This window comes from Dendrobium catenatum, unplaced genomic scaffold (assembly GCF_001605985.2).
Source record: "Dendrobium catenatum unplaced genomic scaffold, ASM160598v2 fragScaff_scaffold_1347, whole genome shotgun sequence".
Classification (NCBI taxonomy): Eukaryota; Viridiplantae; Streptophyta; class Magnoliopsida; order Asparagales; family Orchidaceae; genus Dendrobium; species Dendrobium catenatum.
In genome coordinates this window covers 667,207-691,418 of record NW_021319809.1, presented here as the reverse complement: position 1 = coordinate 691,418, position 24,212 = coordinate 667,207, and the positions used below count along the sequence as shown (strand labels likewise).

The 24,212-nt window shown below is 33.4% G+C and overlaps 1 protein-coding gene across 5 annotated transcripts; it reads right to left on the bottom strand.

Moving 5' to 3' along the window:
- Nucleotides 1–20,140, bottom strand: LOC110108046 (peptidyl-tRNA hydrolase, mitochondrial). Of its 5 annotated transcripts, none has more exons than XM_020838552.2 (10): nt 19,632–20,140; nt 19,383–19,441; nt 14,447–14,626; nt 14,277–14,361; nt 14,129–14,196; nt 5,034–5,084; nt 4,859–4,932; nt 4,574–4,632; nt 4,427–4,503; nt 1–328 (listed from the first exon to the last, which is right to left on the bottom strand). In XM_020838552.2, exons 3-10 carry the CDS (start codon nt 14,576–14,578, stop codon nt 197–199), a joined length of 678 nt encoding a protein of 225 aa, XP_020694211.1. In that variant the 5' UTR covers nt 14,579–14,626; nt 19,383–19,441; nt 19,632–20,140; the 3' UTR covers nt 1–196. The 5 variants fall into 5 exon arrangements, with proteins under 5 accessions (XP_020694211.1, XP_028555441.1, XP_020694214.1 ...); XM_028699608.1 differs by having other exon boundaries at nt 4,574–4,596; XM_020838555.2 differs by having other exon boundaries at nt 14,277–14,328.
- Between the last annotated feature and the right edge of the window lie 4,072 nt (nt 20,141–24,212).

Genomic DNA, 24,212 nt, shown 5'->3' with positions numbered 1-24,212 from the left:
TGCCTGAAAAGTGTTTATTAAAGGCTTCCAATTTTAATTCAGTTTTCAGTCGCAAGCATCACACCAAAGTGAAATCACCAAAAGAGTCAGAATTCATCTAACATTTGAAAAAATAGACAAGAATGAGAAATTCAATGTATTGCATTCTAATAAAATACATGGACAAGTAAAAGAAAGATATTGATACAAAAGATCATCAACATGGTAAATTCTGCACTCTTAGATGCTTATATTTTTGCTCAGCGTTAGCAGAATTGACACACTCTGTCAATCCTTTGGTTAAGAGCATCTTCAATATTTCGACCCCCTCTTCCAAGGCAGCATCAATCTGGATATAAGCAGAATAACATTCAGGGAACATAGAACACGTTTGAATGTTCATCATAATGAAGAAAAATTAAACAGGAGAGCGTTTTTATCTCTGAAGATGAAAATTTCATCTTGTGTGCGCGTCGTGGACAAAAAGAATAAAAGAAATGTTTCACTTCACAAATAAAGCTATTTTAAATAGAACTTATAATTATTGTGTCTAATAGTGATATAGATATATGACTTATTCTTTTTGATTGAATTATATCATTAAGGCTTGGAGAATAATTGATTTAGCCACCGATATTACAACAACAACAACATCATCATCATCAAGTTTTTATCCCATTATGTGGAGTCGGCTTCCTGAATGTTTTTTCCCATTATTTTTTTTTAAGAATCAAATTCTCATTTAAATCTAATAAAAAATGTCATTTCTAATATTTTCTAACCAATTTCTTTTAGGTTTATCTCTACATTTCTTAATATAGGTCAAATCTAATACATCCACTCTCCTAACCACATCATTAGAAGGCTGACGTTTTAAGTGACGAAATCATCTAAGGCAATTCTTTCTAATCTTATCTGCCACTAAAGCTACTCCAACATTTTTATGAATATAGTCCTTTTGTATTCTGTCTATAAGACTGAATGCCACTCATCCACCCAAGTATCCTCATATCTGCAACATTTAACTTAATTTTATGCTTCTTTTTTACTAGCCAACATTTTGTGCCATAAAATATTACAGGTCTAACCATCATCTTATAGAAAATTTTCTTAAGTTTGAGGGGTACTCTATCAACCAACATGTCCAATGCATTTCTCCACTTCAACCATCTAACTTGAATTTTACTAATAATATCCCCATCCATTTTACCATCACTTTGAACAATAGATTGAGATATCAAAAGCATATACTCTTATTACTGACTTGATCGCCCAAAAGTCACAATCCCCCACTAGATCTATTACTACTAAAATTACATTCGATGTATTTAATTTTAGATCTACTCAAATGAAAACTTTCAGACTTAAAAGATTGACCTCCATAATTCAAATTTACCTTCAAATCCCTCTCTAGTCTTATCAATAAGAAAAATATTATCAACAAAAAGCATGCACCAAATGTCTAGTAAGAACGCCCATGACTAAGCAAAAAGATATGAGTTTAAAGTTGATCATTGACGTAATCAAACTAAAATAGGGAAAAACATGGTCAAACCACCTTGTGTTTGAATACAAGTAATAGCTCCTGCACACATATCCTTAATAACTTGAATATAAGCATTATTAATGCCTTTCTTTTCTAAAACTCTCTAAAGCACTTCTCTTAGAACTTTATCATATGCTTTATCTAAATCAATAAATATCACATGTGAATCATCCTTAATACATCACAAAAAATTGCATTGATCAAGAATGGATCTCAAGGCATATTCAAGTTGAAAACTTCCAAAATAAAATTTGGAACCATCAAAACTTTGATTTGATCAAACTTATAGTCAAATTAAATGTCTCAAAGAGACCAACCCAACAACATCAAAATTGGTCAAATTCAAGCCCAAATAGATCTAAATCAAGTATATTTAGAAGGTTCAAAGCATAAATGGATGAGCAAATGATCTCTAAATATGACATGCTTATAATAGAATCGAGCGGCTCAACGAGACAAATCTAATGAGTCCAAAACCACTTAATTCTGGCATCATTTGAGCACATAAATTCTTGACAAACTCATTATGATCAAGCAGATCAATATGGACTGTCCGATGGAGCACTCTGAATTTGTACCATATATTCTCCATATTTAAGTGGCATGCCACTCTTAAAAATTTATAAATAGACCCCCCACTTCTGACATGAAAGGGGGATTGGACCTTTGCAAGCTTAATCTTTTGGCTGGAGATTGGAAAGAGCTCTGAGACTTTAAGGATCCTAGAGTTCTACCCAAGCAACACCGCCGACGAACTTCCGTCACCACCGCCCAACCACTGGCCGTCGCCAGACCACCGCCTGTCCATCGACAGCCACCAGACCTCCGCTCGGCCGCCAACCGTCGCCGGACCACTGTTCGGCTCCATCAAGACACAACTTCGACCACTGTTACTCAACGACTCCAGTCTCACCACCACCATCACTCACTGACTCTGATCCCACCGACCAATGTCGCCCGGCAACTATGGTACCTCCGACCTCCACCTAGCATACTACAGTCCATCCAACCTCCATCGTCTGCCAACTACGGTCCCTTTGCCACCGTCGCCCGCCGACAACAGTCCCTCCATCCTCTGTCGCCTGCCGACTACGATAGCTTTGACCTCCTTTGCCCGTCGACTACAATCCCTACGACCTCTCTTGCCCGCCGACTAGGGTCCCTCCTATTACGATCCCTCCAACCACCGTCGCCCGCTGCAGTACCTTTGATTATCGTCGTCCGACCGTCGACCATTGTTGCCATCGACAGATCACTCCAACCACCGTTATTCGATGACTCCAGTCCTTCCACCACCATCACTCACCGACTATGGTCCCACCGACGACTCTAGTCCCTCCACCACCATTGCTAGCCAACTACAGTCCCACCGACCACCGACCGCCGTCGTTAGTCAACTACGATCCCTCAAACCATCGTCGTCAGTCGACTATGGTCCCTCAGACCTCCGTCGTCTGCCGACTATGGTCCCTCCGATCACTATCGCCCAACTACAATCCTACCGACCAAACGAACAAGCCAACGCACTCTTGAGAAAAACTCTCATATCAGTAGAATCTTCGAACTCCCACCATGTAATATGCTCTATATGATATACATTTGCTACATCAACCCAAGGCCCTCCCCCCAGTGAAAGGTTTCATTTGTAATCAACCATAAACACTAGTGAAATCATTTTAACCAGGCCAGACCCATGGTTTTTCCCCTTTTCAAGGCTTCCCACGTAAAAATCTTTGTGTCTCTCATGACCCTTATACCCCTCTATTATTCGTCTATGTGCTGAATCTTTCTACAAAGCTTTATATGCGTCATTTGTTGCGTCATCTTTAGATACAAGAGTTGTGTGTTGACTAGAGGAACGGAATTATCATATAAAATAAAAGTTTGAGACTTATGATTGCTCATTATAATACTTCAAGTTACAACGACAAATACTAAATCTTTGTTTAAATTTTTCCTGCGTGCTTTGTGCGCTGCACATATATGATAATGCCTGCTAAAGCCTCTGAATTTTAATAAGTTGCTAGAAAGCTGGGAACTGAGGTATGTACTCGTGTTGATTGTTGAAATAACTATTGGTCATAGTTTCCAGGTTGAAGCATTGTTACCTAATCGATCCTCCACTACTTTTTATTAGCATTTCTATAGAAAGGCCTTTTGCTTTTTCAAAAATAGCACCACTGTTGGTCCTTATATTACCTCGTCAAGATAAGATTAAAGAGTTCTACATACTCTCCCCCAATAAAAGTGTCCTCCATTTGATGATCTTAGTTGACTAAGTTACGTCATGATCATCTTCCTCTAATGCCAATCCCGCTCAACGGTGTAGTGTTGTATTGCCAATCCCATTCAAAGTTCGGTTATCTTTTTAATGGTATTCTTAGAAGTCTTGTCTATGTTAATGTCCTAAAAGAGTTGAAAGGAATTTATCATTTGGTTATGTTACATGAGTCATTAAATCATTTGGACTAGATATTTTTATTTTTCTCACGATTAGTTTTAGATATTTGATGTACATTTGTTACAGAGGAAAAATTCTACAAGGCTTTGTAAGATAAATTTGACTTTTTAAAGAAAGAATAAAAAATCTTTGTTGTGGATATGAAGTCCTTTGCTTTCAAGCTATCATGCTGCAAAGAGCAAGTTGAATTATGTCTTTCCCCGCCACTTCAACCTCCTATTGATATTTTCATCTTCTGCTTTTTTTCTATTGACCTTACGATTTAGTTATCATCCTATTCATATTATTTTCACAAACCATTATCTTAATCCAAAAAATACATGGAAGAAGAATTATATGAAAATATATATACGAAGTTCTGTACATTTTTGCATCATCATAGGAGAATGTCAACCAAGTAAAATAGAATTCATAAAAGATGAAGCTCAAGTTGTGCTCACCCTCACACGAGCTGTTTTATTAAACTTCTGCAGCATGAATGCTTTGGGATCCATCTGTCCAGGTGGCCGTCCGATGCCTTAAACAAGTTCATCAAATGATCAGCACTTTCTAACTTGAAAGGGGAAGCCTAAAAAGATGATACCAACCAACTCTTAGCCTGCAGAACTCCCTGTTCCCACGAAAATGATATATGACATTCTTTAACCTGATGTCAAAAAAAGTTCAAGTACAATTGCTTTACAAAAAAAATTAGGAAAAAATCCATGACAGAAATCAAGCTTTTAATCAAATTGAATGTTGTCTGGTAAAATATTGAAATTCCATTTCAATGCACTGACTTACTCCTATTTAAGAGATTCTTCTGTATCTTGCCGGATATTAATGATGAGAAAAAATTCGCTGGAAGATTAAGAATTGAAATAGTCCTTTACCCATTATGGTGCCCATGTCCTCCTCGTGGTTGTATGCGAAGAACTCCACAAGGTAAGTCCATGTCATCATAAATCTAAGTTGTAGATCAAATAAGAAGCACTCCTTTAAATGTCGTAAAATATGCTAATATTCTTACAGAACTTCATAACTCTCAAGTTTAAGAAAGGTTGTTACCACAAGAACCCGATTCAAGGGAAGTTTGTAGTAAGCTGCAAGCGGCCCTGTCTACACGAAAAATAACCAAAGAGTCATATTAATTTCAGCCAAAAAGGTGATCATATTCAACTAATAATGATGATTGTGATGCAACTATAAATTTAATATAAAATGATTATATTAGTTTTACAGTGAGTGTAAGCATAAAATAAGCAGTTCATCTCAATTATGATTTGTGGGTGGCTCTGAAAATCCCCACTCAGCCCTATTAATATTCAAATAAGAGTACTTTTATCCAGATTGGTTTTCTATTGGTAGATTGAATGTTAAATAAGATATTACCAACAGATTTCATCATCATAGCAGACTTAATAAATTGATTTGAGATTTCCCATAGACTTATGCCCCTACGGCTAATTCTCTCTCTTAATCACTAGAGAAAATTGTTTATTAAGGTTAATCCATATGCTCTACAATGCTTTGCTATCAGTAGTAGAAAAATGGGTTATGAAAAAAAAAAGACATACCGCTATTGATTCAAAGTCAATGATAGGCAGTGACAACAAGCACAATCAAAATCAATGATTTCATTATCCTAGGCAATCATTAACCCTAATTTACAAAATTAAAAGAGAATTAACAAAATTTAATCATAAAATCCTTGTCAACAACAATATTTTGTATTGTTTAAGCAAACCTAGTAGACTTGGGTACAAAGCTTGATGCAACAACAACAACAACATCAAGCCTTTATCCCACTACGTGGGGTCGGCTACATGAATTCTTTCTCTCCATTGTGTCCTATTAAATGTCAAATTCTCGTTTAAATCTAATAAAGAAAGGTCATTCCTAATATTTTCTAACCAAGCCTTTTTAGGTCTACCCCTACCTTTCTTAACACAAGTCAAATCTAATACCTCTACTCTCCTCACCGGGTCATCAGAAGGCCGCTATTTTATGTGACCAAACCATCTAAGGCGACTCTCTCTAATCTTATCTTCTACTGGAGCTACTCCAACCTTTTCACGTATATGCTCATTCGTATCCTATCTCTAAGGGTAAAGCCACTCATCCACCTAAGCATCCTCATCTCTGCCACACTTAACAAAGAATTATGCTTCTCTTTTAATGGCCAACATACGGCACAATAAAGCATTGCAGGCCTCACTACCATCTTATAGAATTTTCCCTTAAGTTTGAGGGGTACATCTCTATCATATAACAAGCCCGATGCATTCCTCACTTCAACCATCCCAATTTAAATATCCTGCTTGATAATATCCCCATCTATTTCACCATCACTCTGAACAATAGATACAAGATATCTAAAACGTGTACCTCTTATTAATGACTTGATCGCCCAATCACAATCCTCTCACGGATAGGTCTATTACTACTAAAATTACCACTCCACTATTCATTCCCGTTTTAGATCTATTCAAGCGAAACATTTAGACTCTAAGGTTGACCCCCATAATTCAAGTTTACCTTCAACTCCCTCCGCAGTCTTATCAATTCAAGAAGGAATAATCCATCAGCAAAAAGCATACACCAAAGTACATTCCTCTATGTATATGTCTAGTGAGAACAGTCGGCAGTGACTAAAGCAAAAAGATAAAGGTCTTAAGGCTGATCTTTTGATTTACCAAGCCGAAATAGGGAAAGACTGTGGAATCAACACCACCTTGTGTTTTGGAACACAAGTAATAACTCCTGCATTAATATATCTTTGTAATGATTGTGAATATAAGCATATTGACTCCTTTCTTTCAAGAACTCTCCGATAAGCACTTCTCTCTTGGAACTTTATCATATGCTTGGTCAAATCAATAAATTCATATGTAGGATCCTCTTATTTTCCTCTCTATTTTCCATCAAACCTTTCTTAATAAAGTGTATGACTTCCATAAGTCAACCTACCGGCATGAAAATCCAAATTGATTTTGAGATAATATTAGTATCACGCCGCAACCTATGCTTTCCATAACTCACTCCATTAAGTTTTAAAAGTATGACACATTAACTTAATACGCTTTATATTCCGTACAATCTTGTGCATCACCTTATTGAAAAATAGGAATTAACACACTCATTCTCCACTCATCCTGACATAATTTTTAGTCTTCAAATAGTATTAAAAGTTTAGTAAGCCAAGAAATCCCTTCATCTCCTAAGCATTTCCACAACCTTTTGGAAATATCATCAGGTCCATAGCTTCTCCCACCTTTCCATTTCTTTAAAGCCTTTCTAAATTCAGTTTTACTAAATACGCTGATTAAAAACATAAATCTTTCATTTCATTTAGGTGGTTTAAGGTCACTAGGTAGTCCAATACTTATTTTGCACAATCTTCATTAAAAAGTTTAGCAAATATGTCATTCACTCTTTGTTGAATATCATCTTTCTAAGAAAAAGTTTTTTTGATCTTCATCCTTAATACACTTCACTTGAATAAATCTTTACTAATATCTCTTTGTTTTTGGCTAACTTATGCATATATCTTTCTCCCTCCTTAGTATTTAATCTATTATATAAATCGCTAAAAGCTAATGTCTTTGCATCGCATATGGCTTTCTTAGCATCCTTACGAGCAATTTTATATATTTCCCAATTATCGGAATTTTTAAAATTAAACCAATTTTTATAACAAAGCTTCTTATTTTTAATTTTTTCTTGCACATTAGGATTCCACCACCAACTATTTTTACTATTGGGAGCTTTTCCCTTTGATACTCCAATGACATCTTTTGCAATATTCTTAATATCACTAGCCACTTTTTCCCACATAATATTAGCATCCTCATGCACAGACAAAATCTTAAGATCTAAAATCTTATTTCCAAAAATATTTTTGTTAATATTCTTTAAATGCCCCCATTTAATCCTAGAAAATTGTTTTACTTTATTTTTTATTTTATGCCTCTTTATCTTAAAGTCCAAAACTAATAATCGATGTTGGGTACATAAATTTTCACTCGGAATAACTTTACAATCTTTGCAATCTAAACGATCTAATTTTGTTATAAGAAAATAGTCAATTTGGGTTGTACTGTATCCATTTTTATAAGTGATGAGATGCTCATTCCTTTTCTTAAATAAGGTATTAGCAATTGAAAAATTATAAGCTAAACAAAAATCTAATATGGTCTTTCCACCTTCATTCGTCGTTCCAAATCTATGGCCACCATGAATGCTTTTAAAATCATCTACCTCTCTACCAACATGTTCATTTAAATCTCCTCCAATAAAAACTCTTTCTTCAAGAGGTATATTTTGTATTAATTCTTTTAAGTCATTCCAAAATTTTAATTTAGAACTCATATCCAAACCTACTTGAGGAGCATAAGCACTTATAATATTAACAATCTTATCATCAACAACAATCTTTAAAGCTATAATTCTATCTCCAATCCTATTAATTTTTATAACATTATCCTTTAAACTCTTATCTATAATAACACCTACACCATTTCTAGTACGACTCCTACCCGAATACCAAAGTTTAAATCCTAAACTATCAATATCCTTAGCCTTCTCTCCAACCCACTTAGTTTCCTGAATGCACAAAATATTTAACTTCCTATGAATCATAATATATATTAATTCCATTAATTTTCCTGTAAGGGAACCTATATTCCAAGTTCCTATCCTAATTTTAGTTTCATGGACTAGCTTCTTTGCCCACATTCGTCCTTGATGTGGGAACCCTTGCCTATTTAACACAGCACCCGGGCGCCGGTGCAGCGGCCCTTGCACACTTGTCACTGTATTCAGGCCATACAGCGCGTCGCTTCCAGGGGACGCCCTAGCATTAACACAATTTCTTAAAGGATTCATGTCATTATTGTTCGACAAGTTTGATGAAAGGGTCAATCGTACAAAGTTTGATGAAAGGGTCAATTTTAACACCGCCCTTGGCTAACAAAGGACTTCATCATATGTCTTATAGCACATAAGCTTAGCCATTGAGGAATATCCTGACTTGGACTTTCGTCTAGGTTACATGGCTCAAGAGCATATCTAAGGCATGACCAGGAGGCACAAAGGGGACTTGCCAAGACCTTACTACATGAAAGTTTTTAGCATGGTCATATGAATACACATGATATGGCATTATCTCTTTTCATAGTTTAATCGAAGTCAAATTTATCATTCTTGGCAAATTGATGTAAGAATGAATGGATGGTTCTCGGAGTACACAACGGTTGATTAGCTTAAGCTTTTCGTCTTTTATATATACAAATTGATATATACATTTTTCATTATTTTAGGAGAGACTAATATGGTTGTGAAGTTCCCTTGAAATTTTATTTTGAAGTTTGTGGGAGTATTTATATAATGAGGATCCCCTCTAATTATGATTGACAATAATCAAGCCCATCATGGGATAAGGAATTGAACTGTTTTAATTGATTTATTGTGGTAAGCATTGATGAAATATTTTGCTTAAGAAACCCTCTGTCAATTTTATCACTCATCTGCAAAGGATTGGATTTTGGAAGTTATTGGGCTCTTGGCCATGTCAAATCCACCTCTCATAGAGGATTATACCTTCAAAACTTATCAAAGCTATGGGTATTTTCTACTCTACCTTATGTTACCATACTATAAGCCATGTTGACTTTATCTCTCATGTGTAGAGAACTGAGCCACAAAAAAGTTGTTGAATTATGTGGGGTGTCAAGTATACTCTTTGGATGTTGAGGATCAATATCAAGTGGATCCATAGCACCAACATTTATGCCCAATCTTTTATAGTTTTTAAAACCATGGGTATATACATAAATTTGTTTTGAAAAAAAAATAATAGAGAATTGCACACTTTGATATAGCCTTGAGAAGATATGAGGCACCATACATAATTTTTTATTTTTTTTAATCTTTATGAATTACCCCTAAATATTTATATATTTCTTCCATTTTGTACATATTTTTTGAAAAACATTTTACTTTTTTTTCTTTTGCATTTACTTATCTAAGAAAGCTCTTTATTTTGTATTTCTTATTTTACATTTTTCCCATTTTGTTATGCTTTAGAAAATATGAAGTGCAATCCATTTAAATGTGCATGACATGGAGCAACTTGGATGTGCATGAATGCAAATTGATAGTTTTCGCACCACTAGAAAGAGAATCGAACTAGAAGGTAAACTTTTTTCTATCTACGAGGTAAGTTGACCAAGATCAAAATAGTCTCAAAAGATGTGTATATTATTTCGTAAGATCAATCTATTTTTAACTTTGATATTTTTGTTGACAATGACGACTTCATTGTAATGCATGCAAATCTTTACATATACTTATTTATAATATATCTTGACTTAATGCACGCTTTTAAATGCATTTTTTTTTTATATATCATCCATAAGTTTATTTGTGTTCACATTTGCATTCATGTTTATCTAATTTTTTCCTCAACAGAATTTTTTGTCTGAGTTTTTGAAAGAAAAAAATCTGGCAACCCTTTCACATCACCCTAGTGCAGGGATAACAAAAGTAGATCATTTTGTAACACCAATAAAGGTGGATTTGGTGCACTGCACATGGTAATAAAACCTATTTAAATTATCCCAACATAACAACAAAGGTGTTTAAGGGAATTGAGAGTGTTCTTACATAAAGGTTTATCAAAAATATGTCAAATATATAATTTCAATTAGGCGAAAAAAGATGCGTATAGGAAGCACGTGATAGGGCCGAATTTTGTTACATGTTAAGGTACTCAATGTTAACAAACTCATCTCATGTGGTCACAATCGCATGTAGCATTGACAATATCAATATTAATCAGGTGGTTATATTGAGTTAACAATTTTTCGATGGAGATGTCGATGAAGTCAACATTTGGTCTTCATAATTACAATGTTATGTATAGCATCTAGGATGAAGCAAGTTGCCAAGGCCTTATAAAAGTTCCCTAATTTATATCATTATATAACTCAACAAAATCATCTTTTTTCATAGTAAATCCTTCAATGATCCTTGCCATTACTGGTTGAAAGTCAGGGCATAAGAAAAGACAAAATTGGTTATCATCCTAAAAAGACTTGCTATTGATATTAATCCAAGGGTAAATTATCCACCGATTGGCCCCATCAATTTGGTTGAGGGTGGAACTTGAGTATATTTTCATGTAATATGAGGACTCATTGTCCTCAGTAATATGCTAAAGCAATGAAATATCCAAAGTCAGTCTTCTATGTTCAGCATTAGATACCAAACAAAAGAAGGTCTTGTCAACAACTGCTGAGGGGACGGATGCACAACCTAAATGATGTTTCCATCCAACCATTTGGAGGCAAACTTGCCTATTTCTCATAATTTCTTTTTGATGGAGAAATTCAATCACATCCTCAAGCTTGCATGTGAGAAAGTTGCCAACGAGTAAGTCACATTTCACATAGAGAAGCGGGGAAGGGGGCTGATAGGTGTGCAGGATAGGACAACTCCTAGCATAATGTTCTCTCAGATCCAATGTTATGTCCTCTTGATCGATCTGATTCTCTAGTAGATTGAATTTTGTATAGATTTTGTGATTAAAACTACATTACATAGGGTTAACATCAATGGATGTCATGAACATCAAAGTTGTAAAGAATTGATTTGAGAATCTATCATCAAAATAATCTCAATAAAAAATGAGGGATTTATGCCCAAATCTGTGAAGAGGTCAATATTTCTGGATTCAGTTATCATGTTCTACCCTTTGCTAAAAAAAGAGTAACTTATTGTATTACTAGGCCCAAGTGACTACCAAGAAAATCATACAGAACTGAGCTAGCTTTACAATAATACCAATATTGCCTGATTGCAACAAGAAATGAAAATTTTTAAGCCCAAATTACTGAGAATAGGCCATCATCATTTCTAAATTTTGAATATATATTGCATCAAATCAGATTCGACTAAAGTTGGTTCACCCAATTAGAGCCAAATTTTGATGTATGTTGGCACAATAAGCCTTTTCAACAAATCAAACATGTCAAAATAGTTAGATTGATCAAATAAGTAATGGATCTAATATTTTTATGCATTTATTTTTTTTATTATTTAAATAATACACTTGCTATCCACCATTTTTATGGCATTTGACTTCTTCAATCTCTCAAACTTCAAATTTCAATGATGTGCTTTTCAAGTAATGCATACATTTTGAATCAATTTTATGTAAAAATCACATCAATTTCCTATCATTTTCATCACATCCAACCTCTCATATGATTGACCATCCCCACACTTTTATCTTTGATCGCAGTTTTGAAATCACTAGCTATAAGTTTTTTCTTATGCAATATAATTGTTGAATCAATTTTACTTAAAAATCATGTATCATTTTTTTTTTGTTTCTTGATTGACATAAAAGGACTTCAACGCCAGTGATGACAAGTCAGTTAATAGTCAAAGACCTTCACAAAACTACGAACAGGTCATATCATCGGCTATCCCAATGTTTAAACTTGAGTAATATTATGACATCAACAAATACCCCCCTCCTTGAATAAATATGATGTACTTTGAAGCGGATTGTCTTATATTGACCCTAAAAATCTCTATGAAGTTATTTTGATGTCATCAAAGCTTTCGTAGAGAGGCAAGTGTGCTAAGCATCGATTTTGTCATTTTGAAAATATGAGGCTCAAATGCAATTGCTTGTTGAGCCAATAAAAATCAATGGTATGACGTTTTTCTCAAATTAGACTTGATGCAGATGAATCAATTCAACCATGGCTTTCGAGAACTAGATGCACGGTTTCTTCCATCCTACATAATTTGTACTTGGCAAAACTGTGGAAAGATGTGTGCAGGAAATTTTTACCTGAAGGCTTATGTCGGTTTGATAATTTGTATACCACAAGAAATAGTTGGTACCACTGAGTTTGATAATTGTATTAATAATTAATGAGGGTTTTGCCCGTACTGTTCACAATTTCTATTCTACTGTTGATTCTTTTCCACTTATTCCTCTATTGGGTTGACCCATTTATCTATGCTATTTATGGGTTCTATACATCTTTTGATTTCTGTGGTCATATCTAAGCATTTCTATGATTTTTTCTCGTACCTATCTACACCACCAAACATGGAGTTGATTTTACATTTAGGGTAATTTCAGAGACAACAAACATTTGAGTTTTTGCTGTTTATAAATAAATAATTTTGAGGCATTCAAAAAAATTTTGTTTAATGAAATTTTCAATGTCCATTTCAATCTTTAGTGTGTAAGGCTGAATGTTGATTCCATGGAGTAAGGTCCAACTACAACTACCAACTTTTAATGGAAGTCATCTTATATCAACGTGAGGCCTGAATCTTTAGTGCTTGATGATCTCTTTCCTTAGCCTCTTTTCTTCTACATAACTTATTATTGATCTTTATAAGAGTTCTTGATTTTAATCAAATTTGTTACAACCAATTTTCAATTGTGATAAAAATTACAATCAAATTATGGTTTTTGGTAGTTTTTATTTCTTGTTGATTTTCTTTGGTTTAAACGATCATTAAATTATTATTTGGTTTGATTCTATCGTTTTAGGTTTACATCAAAAGAAAGTGACTTTTTTTAAATGATAGTCTTTGAAATCTTGAATCTCAAATTTAATTTGTGTGATCTTTTAGTTGCATAAGAAATTTTAAACCTTAAGATGTTATGCATCAAGATCTTTGTCGCATATTCAGTAGAAGCGCACAATCCTAGGAAGAAAGACAAGTTTCGGTTGTGAACATTTATATATATATATATATATTTGTGTAAGATAAGTGCCTTATATGTTCAAGGATTTAATACACATTCATTCAATTCTCCGAAAATTCAAATGCTATCAAGCTCTTCGTTTAGATCCTTTAAGCTTCAAATACTAATTTTTTTCCAGCCCATAGCATTCTTGCTGATCAAAATTCATGCTTCCAATACAAAATAAATGATTCCCATGCACCTATCAAAAATTTACAAGCGATATAAAAATGAAGTTCATAATCAATTACATGAAGATAACATAGATCGCAACTTGGGAGTCAATTTCATCTTAAATGAGTTAACAAACATATTTTCTGAAAGTAACACGTTCTGTAGATACAACTGAACAAACAAGAAGAGAAGACGTTTAAAAACTTACAGATTCACCGCTTAGATTCATGTAAGTCTGCGGCTTTGCAAGGAGGACGGGGGTGCCCTCAAATTCTCCTGAATCAAGCATACTAAAATTAGCTTAAAAAGTGAGAAACTTTGTAGCAGCCACAACAGAAACAAGTCACACAACTGACCTTCGCCAAAATGGGACTTGAAATGGACAGAATTCATAGAAATTCCAAGTGCCTGTGCAAACGTGCTGATCATGTCAAAGCCCACCTGAAGCAAAACCAGCAATAAAAAAGAAAGAGGAAAAAAAAAGTCTCTTCGAAAAAGCAATCATTTCAAGTGATAGAATAGATACATTGTGCCTCGTGGATTGGTACTTTTCACCAGGGTTGCCAAGCCCGATGAAGAGCCAAGGCTGTGGACCAGACGAAGGTACTGAAGGGAGAGCATGAAATAAACGTCTGAAAAGCTTACTGCAGTGAAGCATTGACTATCAAATAGCTCTCGATTATCTTTCAGGTTGTATGGTTTCGTCCTAAGTTCGAAAAACATTGACTATTTAGTTATTGGCTTTCTACAAAACATAATCGATTTAGACTAAGGCACACTGAATGTACTAACTTACAAAAACTTTTCATGAAATTTAAGCTTGCACGCTTGAAAACTTTCGTCACTTCAGTAACATAACTATAATGAATTAAAATGATGAAATATTTCCATAAGTTGATTCCTCCAGTATCATTACCCTTTAAACACATTAACAATTGGAGAGGGGGTAATTAGAACTGTGTCGACTCAAAATTAAGGTTATTTATTGAAATGGTATAATTAGGCTAGATATATTAATACAAGAACCAGAGAAATCAATCATCATCACTAAGAGATTCCTGTTACTGAGCGAAGAGAAGAAAAAACAAGTGGATGACAAAGCTTTATGTGATAGCTACATTTACGAATGAGGTTTTAGCCAAGGTTTTAAAGCAAACAGCTTAGACTAAAACTGAAATTTGGAGTTTATTCACATGATCAAAAGACTCTCCAATAAATAAATTTTAATTAATGATAATGATATGCATACAAAATTAAATATTCAATACCTCATGGCAAAGTCAATTCCATAATTAGAGATTTAATAGTAATGATTTTAATAGTTTAATAGTGAAAAGTTTTTTAACAGTTTTTTTTTTTGTAAAATAAGATTACAAATTGTGGAGAATGGATAAATGCTGAATTAGATTTAAAAGGGTTTTGATGAATACGTTATGGTAATATATATGCTGCTTATGTATAGAAAATTTCAAATATTTTGATTCTTTATTTCACTATTAAATACCCAAAAAAGGTGTCATCTTGGTCAATGTTTTTGAATTTCTAAATAATTCATGATTTCGACAAATCTATTCATACCTGCTAGTAAATGGATTTGAGCTAGTACTTTTATTTGATATTAAATTCAATTGCCACATATTTTTTGTCAATAGGGTATGAATAGAAACATAATTAAAATATTTGTGATTTTTTATTTATATGCATAATATTTCTTAATGTTTCCATCTATTATGATGCACCAGCACTTCTCCTCAAAGAGGCGTACAGTGTCCGATACGACATGTGTTCGACACTCTTCTGACACGTGTCGTACACGCTGAAAATGTGTTTGATTAAAAAAATATTAAATACAAATTGGATACGTATGTCTTAAATATTTTATGAATATTTTTAAATATAATTTATTGTATTTAAATTTTTTATTTATTTAAAATATAAAAATTAAATTTCTTATTTCCTATCCACAACACAAAATCAACCACCCGTATTCAATATCTCATTCATCGAAAATTCTCATTTTCAATTCTCTTTGGCGGTTTACGACTTTGATCTCAATATAATACTCGATGTTATCTCAACATCAACGTCTCACGACGTTACAATATCAACATTTCAAAACGATCTCCATATGAAAGACTAACACTGTCTTGACATTGATGCTCGACGCGACGCTAGCAAATTCTACACCCACAACTTGACATCTCATTTTTGTCCTACGCCTTCTCAACATCGACAATAAACATCCTCTTAACATTGACGCCAGATATTTACTGCATAACATCAATGCCCGACTCTCGACAACATTGTCATCTCCTCTCTCTATGACTAATAAACGACATCGACGCCCGACTCTTAACATCCTAATATTAATCATTTTAAGCACAAAAAATCTAGTTAAATGACTTATTATTTCTAAATTATTTTTAATATTATATTTATTAAATTTTTATACACAATTTTTATAATATAAAAACTATAATACCGTGTCCAACCTGTGTCCATGTCCTATATTTTCAATAATTGATGTCCCATGTTTGTGTTATGTTGTATTATTGTATACGTGTCGACGTGTTCGTGTCTGTGCATTATAGGTTGCCATCATTATAAATATGAATCTTATGGTATAGAAATAGAAAAAATGCTAAAAATATCTACACTGAATGAAATACAATCATTAAAGCATAACCCGTGGATTTGATGAAAGTGAACGTTGATGATATAAAAATTTAATGGTAAAACCTTATGGGATCTTTGAATTCACACTCGACTATTTTATACATGTGATTTAGAGTTAAAAGGCATATTAGATATAACATAAGATACTAATCAAATATTTTGCCCTTATTCTACTACGAACTTATAATATAGTTCAAGATTTCTCATAGCCATAGGCATAATGAGGACTTATGTTTATAATAAGCCATAGACATGCCCATCATAGGGGTTATTTGAAACGTTGCACTTTTTTGCTTGGAATCTCATCCACTTTGCTATTTTCTCACAAATGATGAGGCTTATAGGTATTCTTATGCATATCTTTTGAATTTATTTAAACGTTCATTGGGTTACAAGCCTTATCAACTCTACCCCACATATAGAGGATGGGGTTGAGAGTTAAACTCACGGCTATGCCTCAAGAGTTTAAGTTTTGAATCAATTTTCTTTACTAAAGTCTTTTAAGGCCATATGCAAACATAAAATCAAAATAACACCGAAGGGGCTTTCTGCAAGACAATTTTCTAATCCATCTTCAAGATATTTATTCAAATCAGATTTCAAAGATTTCTTATTTGTTCTCTCTGAAAAATAGGCTGTAAAATCTAGCCAACCACTAAACTTATTTGCTCCACATTCTTGATCACTTCTTGTATTATTACTAGTACCAAAAGCTCTTGATGTTCCCACTTTGATTGTGCCATCTGCACATTCTATTTCCTCTTCAAAACATGTTGTGCATTCTTCATACAACTCAAATAGTAAGCTGGGGATGTACGGGCTTTATACGCTTTCATCCTCTTCATAGATTATTGGAAATGCGAATTCTATGGCAATAAATTTAATTCTATGGTCCATGATAGCACCAAAGGCTATTAGAAGATTACACTCAGTCCAATATTTATCAAAATTTGCCTTAATTTTTGTTGACAATTTCTTGATAAAACTATCTGAAGAATATGCCTCATCATCCAATACTTTTTCGGGTCGTGTCAAATAATGACACCCCTAATATTTGTTGCCTCGTCAAAAAAAAAACCCAAAAGATCACACACCTTTTCTATGTTATCCCACTTCTCCTATGTAGGACAACTACGATAAGCAAGCTCTCTTTCCATGCAAGAAAAGAAAAAGCTTCCCTCAGTTTCAATGCCACGATAAGCATGCTATAGGTCGAGATCCAACGTGCTGGACAGTCCAAAATAAGCTTTCTTGTTGGTAGCTACAACTGTTGAACAACTTTAAAAAATTTTGTCAACCTTGTTTCAGAAGCATTTATGAAATTGATTGACTCACGAACTTAACCAACAACTTGATCAACAATTTTGATACCATCCTTCACCATGAGATTTAGAATGTGTGCACAGCATCGCACATGAAAGAGTCTACCTTCAAAAAATAATTACTTCTCACGCGAAAGTTGTCCTTCAACAACTTAATTGTCATATTATTATTTGAAGCATTATCAATAGATATTGTAAATACTTTATCCTCTAAACCACACTCACCGATTGACTTATAAAATGTGTCGACAATCTCTGATGTTGTTTGTGGTGGAGGCAAGTGTGAAAATCTTAGCACTCGCTTTTATAATTTTCAATTGGAATCCACATAATGTGCTGTCAGGTGCATGTAAGAAATTCGTTGAATTTTGGAAATCAATAGATCAGTTATAAGGCTAAGTCTGCTTATGCCTTTTAATGTTACATGTAGCTTTTTCTTATCCTTCTCATACACCACCATTCCGAGCTGTTGTTCTACTGAACTTCATAAAATAAGGTGACATTATCTTTAATACTAAATTAAAGCCAAACTCTTTAACAACTGAGAACAGTTTTTCATTTATCAAAATAATTTGGGCAACCATCTCCCTAATTTTGGATTGTTCATACTTGAATGTTGTTAAACTTCCACTCTCTTGAAAATTTTCACACGTACATGTAATGTCTTTATGTTGAAACTATAAAATCTTTTGATTCCTTGAAGCGTGCATTCTTGCAAAACAAAAATCTAAATGCCTCATAAACTGTGTAGTAGAACATGTGCTAACTAAGCATAACTTTTTCTTTCAATGAGAACATTTATCTTTCTTCTGGCCATCAGGGAGAGTTATTTTCTTAAATTCATCCCAGACTGCATATGTTTTTTTTTTTTTTCCTTTTCTTGTTTTCTATTGGATTTTCACTTGTAATTTCATTTGTTTATTTATCATCCCAACAATCATTTATCTGATATTCTCCCAAAACATTATAGTTGTCATTTCCACCCTCATTGTGTGATTTCCCTTCTCCAATTTCCAAATTCAAATGCTCATTAATATTGTCTTCAATAACTGGATCTACAAACATTCTATATGCAAAAAACACCAAATAGCTCGTTTACTGAAAAATATGAAATATCATAAATTTAAAAAGCTAAAACGGATGCAACATTTTGCTAAGAAGACCAGTGAATTAGATGCTTAGGTGAATTATATATTAGTTTCAAGCCAAAAGATAAAAGGAATAAAATTTGTTTTTCTCCGGACTAAAACTCGCTAAACTTAACCCATACTGAAATAAGAAGTGCTCAATTAAATCAGTCACCTTCCAAACAACATTCATGACTGGTCTAATATAAATAATTTTAAGGAAAATAAAAACAATCCAAACAACGACAAAAAACAAGAAAATCAATGGCTGCACCAAAAGCATGTTAGTAAATAGAAACAACTACAGAAAGCAAAATACTTGATATCAAAGCCTCACCTCCCTGTTTTCCTCCAAATACCAGATAAATCTCAATAAGGTGAATCAGTCCCACCTCCCTAAAACAAGTAAATAGCTAATAAATACTTATTTATTAACTTCTTATAAGATACAAATAATTAAGAAAACATATAATAGTAGATTAAAGGCCGAAACTGCAGGATGTTTCATGAAGAACAAAAGCAAAATGGAAAGAAGTCAATGAAATAGCGTCATTAATAAAAATAAATAAATCACTCAAAACCCTACAGCAATCAAATTTCTGAGAATGTGCAAATCTTCTCTCCTAAGTTCGGCCTGTGCTTCTTCGGGAGACTGGGCCACTGGCTGCTGGAACGGGAAGCCTGGATTCAGGGGCTATTTGGATGCAGGATTTAGGCCGGATTTGAAGCGGATTTGAGCTAAATCCAGCCAAACGGCCAAAAATGCAAAACCAAATCTCACGGTAAATCAAAGCTGCGGTTGACGGAAAATTCCCTCTTTTCGTGGTAAATCCCGGATTTACGAAAACCTTTGGTTCGGCGGATTTGCGGGATTTGGCAGAAGAAGCGCGCGAAAGATAGAAAGTTACTTTCACAGCAAGCGAGCTCCCGTTGTCGCTTCCGATCAAAAAATGTCGTAACTTCCGATCCGACAGGAAGGGAACCTCGTCGAAGGAGCGAAGTCGAACAGCCACGAAGATAAACTCGTGTAAAACTCTACACTCATGCGAAGGAATGAAGCCGAAAGAAATGGAGAAGGGAAAGGAAAAACATGGATTCCTCTAAGTTATTGTTGGAATGTTGGATAACTTAATTAATATAATTTAAAATATTAATAATTAAGTGAAACTAATTAAATAATATTTAAATAATTAATAAAATTATTAGTTAAGTACTTAGTTATTTCAAAATAATTAATAAGATTAAATATGATTTTAAATGTAAATAATTATTATAAAATATTATAAATAATAAATAATTAATTAATTAGTATTAACAAAGTTTTGTTATGTTTTATTTTTTTATTTTTTTTATACTTTGATTATCTTAGAAATAAATATCAAATTTTTAATCACCTTCAATTTTGAATTGAATTTTCAAAGAGTTACACATGATTTATTAGAATTTATATTAAATGTTACCAAACAGTTTTCAGGATTTAATACTTTTAGGATTTTGTAAACCCGAATTTAGAGGATTTAAGAAATCCTACTTAAATTAAATCCTTGGTGCATCCAAATAGCCCCTTAGAGTAAGAATGAGTGAAATTAGGTGAAGGTTGTCCATCAGGATCGGGAGAGACCAACGCAGGCCGAAGAGGACTAGGGAATTGGACCGACTTTTCAAATAATGTCGTAACAAGAGCTAATCGCTCGTTAAATGGGCGATTTTGACCTCACAGACCTTGACCTATGCATACCTAATCACCTATTAAACGGACGATTATGCCTAGTTTGAATTTTTTTAACCGTGCTTATTCAGATAACTACATTCCTAATGATGCTTATTTCAAAATTTTGCCACCGCCTCTTCCCCGCTATTTGCTACTTACTTTTCCAATTCTTCCTAGATTACTTAAGGCCCCCGTACAACCACACTCCTAGTGAAATTATTACGTGCGGCCACGAGATACTGTCCATTGCCTAATCAGGATGGGCTACGTCACAAATGTGTTGTGTATCAAAAACTTTTTAAGAAAGAACAAGTGTTTAATTTAAATTAGGAATATGAGCAGAGTATTAAAAATTTTAAAAAGAAGCAAACTAGCCAAATAGAGTAGATCATTTGTGACGCCCCAAGATCTAACTTGGAAGAATTATTCTTTTATTCCATTAAACCATCAACAAGTAGAGCTATCTATAGTCATCAATAAGTATTAAACAGTCTAACAAAATTCTATAATTTAAATCATCATGAAAACTTTTCTATTCATTTCCAAAAGTTCATTTACAATACTCAGGATTCACACAAAAATATCATGATTCCATCCAGTCCTGAGTACAAAAGAATATCTATAATAAAAAGGAATAAAAACCTGAAGAACTCAGATCAACCTCACACTCCTGCTCCCTTGCCCTGACCTGAAAATATTAACCACATATAATGAGCTTCAAAAAGCCTAACATGTCACCAAAAACCTACAAATGAAATCAAAGCATGGTACTGAAATAATATGCATGCCAATCAGTCAAATCAATAACAGTCACTTGCACATGATCATTGAATCTATGCAGATACAAAAAAATCAGTAATCAATGCATAATCAATAAAATCCACAGTCATCGATAGGAGAATCGGTAAACAGTAGAAAATCCATAATGCTCAATAAATCAATATATACGTCAATTCCATCATATCTAAAAACATCGATCAAATCCATAGAGAAAAAGCATCGTAAGAATAATTAAAATTAAATTAATGTAGTAAAGGCGTATTCTATATCACGTGCTCGGTGTATCACATGTAACAGATCAATATTCGGTGTATCAATGAATCAATGGTATCAATAAATCTATAATATCGATGAATCAATAATATCAATATACGTAGTATCAATGAATCAATGCAATATTAATATCCATATCAGTGATATGTACAGTATGCAATATCAATGAAATCGTATAGTAACTGTAAACTCATAAATCCGTCGGTAAATCCATTCAATATCAATAAGTCTTCAATAAATCTGTCGATATAAATAAATGCGTACGGTAATCAATAAATCTTTCAGTAACAATAGATCAATTCAATATCAGTAAATCCATAAGGTAATCATAAAAACAATACTTTAAACATGCAATTCAACACAATAGTCTCACTCGACAAGTACAATAACTAGCTATTAAGGTGTTTTTCAAGGTTAATATCGATGTATCGTTGTATCCGTTGGCTCAATAATAAAGTCGTCACTCTTCGCCCGTCGGCATAATCTCCTTATAAATCCCAATCGTTATATCACGTGATCAATAGAGGATAACACCAAACCCTTTTTAAAGGAAAACCCGTCGGCCCACCATCATGTATAGGTCAATCAATCTCCCACCAACGGTTCAACCAGTCTTTACTTGTCTTTCAATAATATAACAGTAATTTCAATCATATATCCATATTCGTATACATCTCATTAATACATTGCAATCAACAAACACGATTTAACTCAATTGAAGAAAATCCTTAAAATATCGTACAATTGACAGAAATCCCAAACAGAGATAAAATACACAGTTTCAGAAAATTACCAAATTACCAGAAAGCGGATAAAACATCATTTCAAAACTTTACTTGTACTGAAGCAATATTTTTCAACATCCGGATAATTTTCTATTCGATAAAAATCCCACAGAATTCAAAATACCTGGTGAAAACTTTTCAGAAAATACTCAAATCGTGCAAAATCATCATTTCAATAACATAACAAAAGTTACGATGTAAAAGTTTTGTCAATACAAAGATATGCACGTTTTTCGGTAACGAAAACACAAAACTGAGCAGAAAAATACCAAAAATCAAAATCTTTGAAATTAGAAATAGGATTCGGATTCCTTACTGCGAGACGAACAAATCTTCCAACTGCGTCGACGAACGAAAATTGCTCCGCGACCTCCGAAACCAAGCCTTTTTCTTCCTTTTACTTCTCTTTCTCTCTCCTCTTTCTCTCTCTTCAAAATATCTCAAAAATATCTCAAATCAGATATTTATAAAAAAAACATATTGTCCCGGACGATTCCTATTCATCCCGGGACGATTTGCCCTCTGGACAAATTTCATCCCGACGAATTCAGGTTCGTACGGACGAACTTAGGTTCGTACAGGCAGTTCGTACGTACTAACCATACAGATTTTCACAATTTTCTTCAGTTCTTCCCGTACTAAAGTCAATTCTTACAGACTAACAACACTGAAAAAAATTGAAAATCTGAGGGATTTTACATCATTAGTGCACCAAACTATTTTGTGTATTTATAAAAAGGCCAAACAGTTTGGCGCATTCAATTAAATGTTTCATACTGTTTGGCGCATTCCATTGAATGTGCCCTTTAGTATGACACATTACTACATATCACACGGCTAACTGGGGGCATGCAGGTTGAATTCGCCAATTTGTTTGGCTTGTTTGCTCCATTTTAAATTTTAAAACTTATATGCCCCTATCACTAAAAATATATATTATACATGCTCCATCTTAAAAAAAAAATTATTGTATCAACATGTTCGCGACCTGATTGGACTCCGGACAATATGGTGACCGCACGTAATAATCTCTCATACGTCTGATTTGATTTTTAATTTTGTCTCTGCGGACCGGCTATTCGAACTATCGACGAGCTGCTGAGTCGAGCAATATTTTGATCGAACTCTGGCTCGGTGGCTCCATTATTCATTAAATTCAGACTTGATTATTTCCTGAGCTCAAAAAATTGCTCGAAGTAGATCTAGAAGTTTGATAAATTTGACTTAATGAGCTCAAATAATCTCACGAGCTGACTTGACTCATGTGCACCCCTAGTAATAGTAACAAGAGGCGTTAATAATTAGTAGTAGTCAACAGAGGTCATGACTTTGATGAATTTTTTATAATATCAAAAAGATTATTTTGATTGTTTTTAAAAATAATTTTATTTTTTATTTTCTTAATAATAAATAAATTAAATTAAAAATAATAAATAAAATAATTTTTCTTTAAAATAAAAATAAAAAGTGATGCCAAACAATCCTTACATTATTAAAAGTTAACAAAATATTGAAACTAAAAGCTAACAATTTTATAATATTTTTAATATTTTAATGATTTTAAAAAATAAAATTTCTTTGTGGAAGCAAAAATTTAATGTAAGATGAATAAGATTAA

Coding starts and splice junctions, on each gene's coding strand:
- LOC110108046 (XM_020838552.2), bottom strand. CDS start 14,578: ATGCTTCACTGCAGTAAGCTTTTCAGACGTTTATTTCATGCTCTCCCT. Junction 14,197..14,276: donor CAAGTCCCATTTTGGCGAAG/GTCAGTTGTGTG, acceptor TGCTTGATTCAG/GAGAATTTGAGGGCACCCCC. Junction 4,504..4,573: donor GTTCTGCAGGCTAAGAGTTG/GTTGGTATCATC, acceptor AACTTGTTTAAG/GCATCGGACGGCCACCTGGA.